At 33.6% G+C, this 9,703-nt stretch overlaps 1 protein-coding gene across 1 annotated transcript in view; it reads left to right on the forward strand.

Annotated features, from left to right (window-relative positions):
* The window catches only part of LOC144963698 (G-protein coupled receptor 12-like), a 35,025-nt gene extending 28,513 nt beyond the window's left edge, over positions 1 to 6,512 (forward strand). Inside the window, exons 6-8 of the mRNA XM_078897653.1 lie at positions 740 to 862; positions 2,575 to 2,716; positions 6,058 to 6,512. Coding sequence (XP_078753779.1) covers positions 740 to 862; positions 2,575 to 2,716; positions 6,058 to 6,392 — 600 coding nt within the window. The 3' untranslated portion in view covers positions 6,393 to 6,512. The remainder of the gene's footprint in view (positions 1 to 739; positions 863 to 2,574; positions 2,717 to 6,057) is intronic.
* Positions 6,513 to 9,703: the final 3,191 nt, after the last annotated feature.

Genomic DNA, 9,703 nt, shown 5'->3' on the forward strand with positions numbered 1-9,703 from the left:
ATTTGCCTCTAGGGTCAATTCCAAGATACTGGAATAACCCAGGCGTCAGCCTCAGTGCAGCGCCACACATTAAGCAAGGGCGAGGTAACTTGCCCAAGCCACACAACGCAATGTATGGCCGGTGATCGAATATGGTACCTTTCGGGTTCGAAGCAAAACCACACTGCCTCACATTGCCCTCTGTGGTGTAATGGTAGCACGTCAGGTCGGTAGCCACCACCACCACCACCACCACCATCATCATCATCATCATCATCATCATCATCATCATCATATCATCATCATCATCATCATCATCATCATATTATTATTATTATTATTATTATTATTATTATTATTATTATTATTATTATTATTATTATTATTGTTATTATTATTATTATTATTATTATTATTATTATTATTATTATATTATTATTATTACTATTATTATCATCATCATCATCATCATTATTAATATTAATATTAATATTATTATCACCATTATTATTATGTATTATTATTATTCTCGTATCACGCTCATAATCATCATCATCACCACCACCACCACCTCCAGACTCATCACATTTTAAGTGTTTACACAGTTTATAAATGAAATTGTGTAGGGCCTGAGTCGAATGATCCATGCTAGAGTTAGCACTGCCATTAGCTTACTTTCATTTTGTACATATTAAGCCTCTGTTCCTGTCTATGGATAGTAATATATTTCATTTTTGTTTTTCTTTATCTGATTTTTCAGGTCTGTCTTAAACCAGTGTGTTCTTATTTTCGTCTCATGGATCCTAATTACCTCCGTCTACTTTGTTGTTTCGCACTCATTCCCTGCATCATCATGATTGTCATATATTGTATTCTCTACAGGGTAAGACGACATTGCTGCAGGGAATACAATTGTATAAATGTTGCGTTACATGTTGCTGATATCGATGATAATGATGATGATGATGATGATGATGATAACGACAACGACGACGACAATGATGATGAGGATGAAGAGGATGATGATTGTGATGATGATGATGATGATGAGGAGGAGGAGGAGGAGGAGGAGGAGGCGGAGGATGTAGATGATGATGATGGTGATGATGATGATGATGATGATGATGATGATGATGATGATGATGATGATGATGATGATGATGATGATAAGAGTTTAGGGTTGCAGAAAAGCGCCAGGGAAAAAAACAGTTATAGCAAATTGGCAGCAGTTTCCACGAATCAACGTGGCACAGCAGTGTGGTCTTTGTATCTTGATGGTGCCGAATTAGATTTCTCACTCTGCGTGTGGTCTTGTTCGTCACCACACCATAGCTCACTTTGTGATGTTGCATTGCGGCTAACGCCAGGGTTTTTTCCAGTCTGCCCTTTGGATAAACCCTAAAGACGAATTTTCCATTGGGATTGAATAAAGGACATTTTCGATATTCTATCTCTGGCCTGGCGAAGGGTACCGATTTATGGGGTGTCAAGCTCGAAAGATTTCAGCTATTTTTGATTGTTCTGTTACTACTTTAAAATCAATAAAGATTTATAAATGGAAAATATATTTAAAATATATAAAATAAAACTCCCTTTTATCATCCCGAAAGGAAGATTTCTTTTTTTTTTTTTTTTTTTTGTTAGTATTCTAAGTGAAGACTGGAATAACTAAGGCGTCAGCCTTAGTGCAACTCCACAAAGTGTACTCAACGCCACAGCTTGGCGGGTAGTCAAGCTCGATACCTTTCGGGTACGAAGCAAAGACCATACCGCTGAGCCACGCTGCTGATGTTGACCTCATCTCATATCATTAGGTCTGAAATTAACATTAGACAATAAATCGCTCATTGAGGGCGGGGGGGGGGGGGGGGTGATTTGAAATATTATATCCAGATTCCTCGATAAAGGGGCTCAGTCAGGCGAAGGGTGCCGATTCATTATTACCCAGGTTAGATTCACTCTGTCGACAAACTTTCTAAGATTTTATCTAGCGCTGATATTTATTACAAAGTTGTAGTCTAGTTCATAATTCTATTCTAATTTTTGATATAATAACGGGTTAACAGTTTAATTATATTGAATTAAAAATGACGTGATGTATATCAACATCAGAGATAGATTATATTAATTAGATTATGACGATTTTATGTTATGTATTATGGCATATTAATATTATATTAAAATTATAGCATAGTGATGTGTCAGTTTAAAAAAAAATCGAATAATAATAATGATAATAATAATAATAATAATAATAATAATAATAATAATAATAATAATAATAATAATAATAATAATAATAATAATAATAATAATAATATTAATAATAATAATATTGATGATGATGATGATGATGATGATGATGATGATGATGATGATGATGATGATGATGATGATGATGATGATGATGATGATAAAATTTATAGAACGCCAATCAGCCCCCCCCCCCCCCCCTCCCCCTTCCTGCTTTGTTTAGAGCAAGCATTAAATAAGAATTGTAATTTACGAGCTACAATTTCAAGTTGTAACAGATACAGAGGTCATTTTGTGATCAATAAGTCTACAAATTTGTTTTGTCTCCACAAACTTTCCCAGGTCGCCCGACGCCACGCAAAACAAATAGCTGCCCACGACGTGACGCGGTGTCCTGACAACAGAACTTCCAGCCACACATGGAAGTATACCAAGACTGTCATCATCATTGTTGGCCTGTACATATTTTGCTGGTCTCCCTCCGGTAATTACCAACTGAACTGACTCTTGATCAAATCGGAGGAAGTTGCCATAGCCATTTTAAAAAGAAGATTTGAAGTATAATAATATATTTGTAAAGCAAATGAATGAAAAAGAAATGCTGTTGGGGGTATGGGGAAGGAGCGTATCTCTCTCTCTCTCTCTCTCTCTCTCTCTCTCTCTCCCCTCTCTCTCTCTCTATCTCTCTCTCTATCTCTCTCTCTCCCCCCCTCTCTCTCTCTCGCTCTCTCTCTCTATCTCTCTCTCTCTCTCTCTCTCTCTCTCTCTCTCTATATATATATATATATATATATATATATATATATATATATATATATATAAATCTAGATAGATATATATATAGACGACGACTATGATGTTGATTATGATGGTGGTGGTGGTGGTGGTGGTCATGATGATAATGATGATGAAGATACGTTGACGACAATGATGATGATGTTGATGATGACGAAGACAATAATAATAATAATAATGATGATGATGATGATGATGATGATGATGATGATGATGATGATGATGATGATGGTGGTGGTGGTGGTGGTGATGGTGGTGGTGTTGGTGGTGGTTATTATGATAATGATGGTGACGCCGACGACGACGTCGACGACAACGATCATGATGTTGATGATGATGATAATAATGATGATAATTATGATGATAATGATGATGATGATGATGATGATTATGATGATGATGATGATTATGATGATGATGATGATGATGATGATGATGATGATGATGATGATGATGATGATGATGATGATGATGATGATGATGATGATGATGATGATGATGATGATGTTGGTGGTGGTGGTGCAGGTAGTGATATAAGTACATTTAAATTTTGTCATTCCGTTAACAGCAAAAAAAAAAGAAAAAAATATCCCATAATTATACAAGATACTGTTTACTTGCGAGTACTTCATATGAAATGAAATTACTATTATGTAGATTTACTTGGAACTGTTGTACGTTTCAACAGGATCAATAAACGTCGAAATGCTTCACCCTTTACCTCTCAGCAGATCAAATAGAACCCAATTTCCGTTTCACCCTTTTTGTCTTACGCGTTAATAAAGCATTCTTGCAATCCTGTAATATCCAAAAATTGCTGATTTTCTCAACAGCAAAATATGAGGGGGAACGAGATTTTAAAATGGTCCTCAAGAATGGGTACTAAACGAAGTGTACTTATTTGCATGTCTGATAACCCAAATTTAAAATCTAAAAAAATTGAGCTTTTATATAGAGCAATATCCACTAAATGTGCTCAAAGCGCTTTACAAGGGTCCCTGGTCAACAGCAACATTTAACATATTGGACGGGACATGACGCCTGTTAAGTGATATTACAATTTTTAGGACAGAGACAACGCTGTTAGCGGCCAGGTACTCATTTTACACCTGAGTAGGGTGAGATAATGTGAGTAAAGAGCCTTTTCCAAGGACTCAACTATGCGCCGAGCGAGGCTCGAACCCAGGACCTTCCGATCCGAAAGCGAGTGTCATACAACTAGACCGCATAGCCGCACGGGATCATTGTTGTAATGGAAAAAAAAACCAACGCAAATCATTGTCCATTACATCCTTAAATCGAGCCAATAATTGCGTTCAGTTATCAGACCTCTAAATATGGGCACCTAGGTACTAAACATTGATCTATCTTCGGTCACTTTGCATCAGTTAAACATGGCGGCGAAGCTTACTTGCACTCGTTGTGGTAACAGTCCCGAGAACGCAGAACTCTAGTTGAGCAATACAGTAATTCAACACGGATTTAATAATAATAATAATAATAATAATAATAATAATAATAATAATAATAATAATAATAATAATAATAATAATAATAATAATAATAATAATAATAATAATAATAATAAAAATAATAATAATAAATAAATAAATAAATAAATAAATAAATAAATAAATAAATAAATAAATAGCCCTCATTATAGCGCTTTACCCCGTCTAAACGGGCACCAAGCTCTTTACTTTGACATCAATTATTGAAATATACAAATACACAAATAGATCATCAATTAATTACATTTAAAACAAATGGGTTTTTTGTTGAGTTTTTTTTTTTAATGAAGGGATGAGGATGACCTAAGGGATGCTGGTAGGGAATTCCAACATTGAGGTGCGGCAAATTGAAACGATTGAGTGCCAACCTTACGAAGTACCTTTGGCCTCACCAATTTGAGCTTCTCATCACTCGAACTCAGGGTTCTTGTTGAAGCATATACCTTTAAAAATTTGTTAATATACAACCGAGACCCAATATCTAAAGATTTATAAGCCAGGGTAACAATTTTATGAATTATTTGCTTCTCAATGGAAGCCAATGAAGCTCTTGAAGGAGGCAGGTTGCTGAGGAAAATTTTAATTGTTTTAAAACAAACCTAGCGGCATTATTATGTACAATATATCTGTGTTTTCTTTTGCCACGTTTACCAGTCATGAATTACAATAGTCTGATTTTGAAAGTACAAAAGAATTTATCAAAACTTCTGAAATTTTGTTGGGATAATGTTTCTAATTTCACTAATTCTTCCTATTTCAAGGTACATTGTTTTCATAATGTGATTGACCTGACTGGGCATTGAAAGATCAGCGTCAGTTACACTCCAAGGTTTTTTATGCTTTTAGAAAAAGAAATAAAATGATCCTCGAAATAAATTCCCTTAACATTTGCCATTTTAAGGATATTTTACCAAACCACAAATTAAAATTTCTGTCTTTTCATCATTCAACATTAGTTTGTTTCTGCCCATCCAATCTTTAACTTCATTAAACAGGCCCCAAATTGTCTTATTTAACTTTCAATATCATTACAGGAAGAAGAACTAAATATTTGAGAATCAGCTGCATAAAATTGATATAAAAGATCAGATTTCTGAATAACATTTCACGGTAGCTGCATATACATAGTAAAAAGGACTGGTCCACGGACCGAGCCCTGAGGAACACCAAATTTCAAAGGACATTTTTGATATTTCCTTTCTGCCTTAATTAAGTAGTGATGTTTTAGCTGTTTTAACATCATCGTTATACCAAGAAGCGTATGTTCGTTTTAATATGAGTCGAGTTTTGAATGGTGCATGGCTATCTAAAAATTATCCAACGCACAATCCACATTTCTACTGTCAAAAGGTCGTTATTTGAGAGGCAGTTTTTAAGTTCAATATTAAATTTGTTGATATTTATATTCCTTAAGTCCCTTGATGTTACATATATGCTCTTAATGCTCTTTTCTGTATTTTTTCTGACTCCTCGCATATGGCTTAGAGTAATATTTTTATATTTTTCTGATTTTCAACAGGTACTGTTCTCATGGTAGTTACATCCGGTCACTTTGATCACCTGTGCGTCGTTCAGCGATCGATAATACTCACCTACGCCAGTCTGCTAGCCTTTATAAACAGCGTGGTCAACCCTGTGGTGTACGCCATCAAACTGTCAGCTATACGGCAACGTTTTAGAACTATCTTTTGTTGTGCAAATAGAGGCAAAAATAACCAAAACAACAATCATTCTATAGTGTTCAAAGAAGGCTTGACGGTGGTGAACGCGGCTACCACTGAGACTAACGTCAATTATCCAGAACTTAAAAAACGGGTTACTATTATTAGCTTAAAGATCAAGGAAGAGGATTGAGCTTAAAATGTTCATTAATAATAATAATAATAATAATAATAATAATAATAATAATAATAATAATGATAATAATAATAATAATAATAATAATAATAATAATAATAATAATAACAATGATGATGCTGTAATGATAATAATAATAATAATAATAATAATAATAATAATAATAATAATAATAATAATAATAATAATAATAATAATAATATTAGTTGTTCATCTCAGGACCAGGGTTGAAACCGGAAAGCTTCAAGCTGACTCTCTAATGGTCACTCCCTAGTGACTACTAAGCGTCACTTTCTGTAACCATTTGCATGATGGGTGAAGTTACATGTGGATAAGGCATTGCATTGTATCCTTCCAAACCTTGTAATTCCCTATTAATTTGCTCACACAGGAGTGATATTTTTAGATTTAATGCGTTTGTTTCGTGACTTCTGTAGATTTCATCCATAAATGCGGAACCTGTTGCATAATTTTGCCGTCATTCAACCATTACTCTTGACTGTAGTTAGGGCGGTAAATAATATGTGTGTGGAAATTGAATGCTTTTTCCCTAAAAATTCATTGAAACAATGAAAGAATGTTTTAACCACTCGAAGAAAATGACTTTCGATTTCATTTTTATTCTTTATAATTCTTCTTCTTCTTCTTCTTCTTCTTCTTAATCTTCTTCTTCTTCTTCTTGTTATTATTATTATTATTATTATTATTATTATTATTATTATTATTATTATTATATTATTATTATTATTATTATTATTATTATTATTATTATTATTATCATTATTATTATTATTATTATTATTATTATTATTATTATTATTATTATTATTATTATTATTTTCATCATCATCATCATCATCATCATCATCATCATCATCATCATCATCATCATCATCATCATCATCATCATCATCGTCATTATTTTTCTTCTTATTTTTCTTCTTCTTCTTCTTCTCCTTTTTTTTTTCTCCTCTCTCTCTCTCTCCCTCTCTCTCTCTCTCTCTCTCTCTCTCTCTCTCTCTCTCTCTCTTTCTCTTCTCTCTCTTACTTTCACTCTCTCTCACACGCACACACAAATACACACACACCCACACATACACACACACACACACCTTATTGAAACTCTTTTTCTGGACACTTTCTATTCTTGCGATTGTCATCCACTAACACATCACATCTTTTCCGCAATGGCCAGACAGCTTATATTAATATCTAGTCGTTCCCTACAAATATCTATTGATATTGCATCAAAACTTTCACATTTGAGTCTTCAAAGAAGTCTCGGGTTTAAGAGTTGAAGTCACGCTTTGGATCAATATATGTATATATATATATATATATATATATATATATATATATATATATATATATATATATATATATGCATGTATATGTATATATATATATATATATATATATATATATATATATATATATTATTATTATTATTATTATTATTATTATTTAAAATATTTACCACAATGTTTGAGACAGTCTACATTAATGTTTCAGGCTTAATTTGCCATCGTCAGGACTGAGTTGTTTTGCTGACTGTTGTTGTTTCTTGAAGTGGTTCCGGTTTAAAGTTGCTTAAGATCCCCATCGGCGTAAATTCTTGTTAAGCAACTTTAAACCGGAACCACTTCAAGAAACAACAACAGTCAGCAAAACAACTCAGTCCTGACGATGGCAAATTAAGCCTGAAACATTAATGTAGACTGTCTCAAACATTGTGGTAAATATTTTAAATAATAATAATTCGCTCCATTACTGCATGTCGAGCACTTTTCGTACCATATTTGTATCAAACACGATTCAATATATATATATATATATATATATATATATATATATATATATATATATATATATATATATATATATATATACTTGATGCTTTGTATTGAATTTTAAACTTCGCTTATAAAACATTGCTGACTTAGATACTTAATCCTCTTCAGGTCTTGAGGACTTAGGGCATCCACCAGACATCTCCATTTTTGGGGGTCGGCGGCTTTTGCGGAGGCTGCATTCCAGGACAGGCCTGCTTCCTTTACTTCTTTTACCATCATATTCCTTCGCCAGGTTTCTTTGGGTCGCCCCAGCTATATAATATGAACTTAAATAATAGCCTTAATGGAAGAAAACGAATTGTGTTTATTTAATTAAAAGACCATAGACCTACTTTTATTTTCTAAGTCTGATAATGTTGAGTTTAATTCAATTTTCTTTAATAGATTATTACGAAATAATATCAGATTGACATGACAGGTTCTATATTTGAAGTAATTTTCCCGTCGATCTAAAATGAAAACAAAATGCGTTTTGTAAGTATTGCACGAAGGTATTTCAGTGATCAACTTTATCCACTTCGTTTATCTATTTTCTTACTACTCTGCCTATTTACTTTCCGAGATTTTAATCATTTTTTAGGTATCCGTTTATCGTTAAGTACATTTGCACTGCCAAACCATGTTAGTTGAAATCTTGTAGTTTAAGGCCTTATGCTTTCATATTTTCTCTGATTTTCTGATTTTCATTTCATGGCGAGAAAAAATGTGAACTCAAAGAAGACGAAGAAGAAGAAGAAGAAGAAGAAGAAGAAGAAGAAGAAGAAGAAGAAGAAGAAGAAGAAGAAGAAGAAGAAGAAGAAGAAGAAGAACAGCAACGAGCGGACGGGGATGGAGGAGGAGGGGAAGGGGAAGGAGAGGAGGAGAAGGAGAATGGCGATGACACAATGAGTTAGAGAGAGAGAGAGAGAGAGAGAGAGAGAGAGAGGGGGGGGGGGGGGGGGGAAAGAAAGAAAGAAAGAAAGAAAGAGAGAGAGAGAGAGAGAGAGGAGTTGTGATATAAAGGAGGAATACGTTCCCCTGTTATGATCTCAATCATTCAAATTTGTTTTCACAATGTAAGAATAATTAATAGCGTTTGATGATAATAATTTGTATCAAAGCCCATTAAAACAACCCAATTATGCTTGGAAAGCAACAAACATTTCGGTGTTTTAAATTCTAGCCTTGTCAAAGGTTTATTATAATATAAAAGTCTGTCTGTAAAGTCACTTTTCCAAAAGGTGCATGTCTCAAAGTATTCTTTTTTAAACAGTTACGTATACAGGGGGATTCAAAGGCGCATCCAATTCCACGTGACGTTCCTCCTCGGCCCTTGGCAATTTGATTTGTTTTGTGATAGCAAAGTAATTATACAGATATATGAGTTGTTCCCTTGTTAGTTTATCTATAAAAATATTTCTTCACAACCTAAATCATTAGAGTTGTATTAGAGTCAGGCTCGTCATATCGATACAA

Source organism: Berghia stephanieae, chromosome 2, assembly GCF_034508935.2.
Source record: "Berghia stephanieae isolate SIO BIC M18660-M18661 chromosome 2, UCSD_Bste_1.3, whole genome shotgun sequence".
Lineage (NCBI taxonomy): Eukaryota > Metazoa > Mollusca > Gastropoda > Nudibranchia > Aeolidiidae > Berghia > Berghia stephanieae.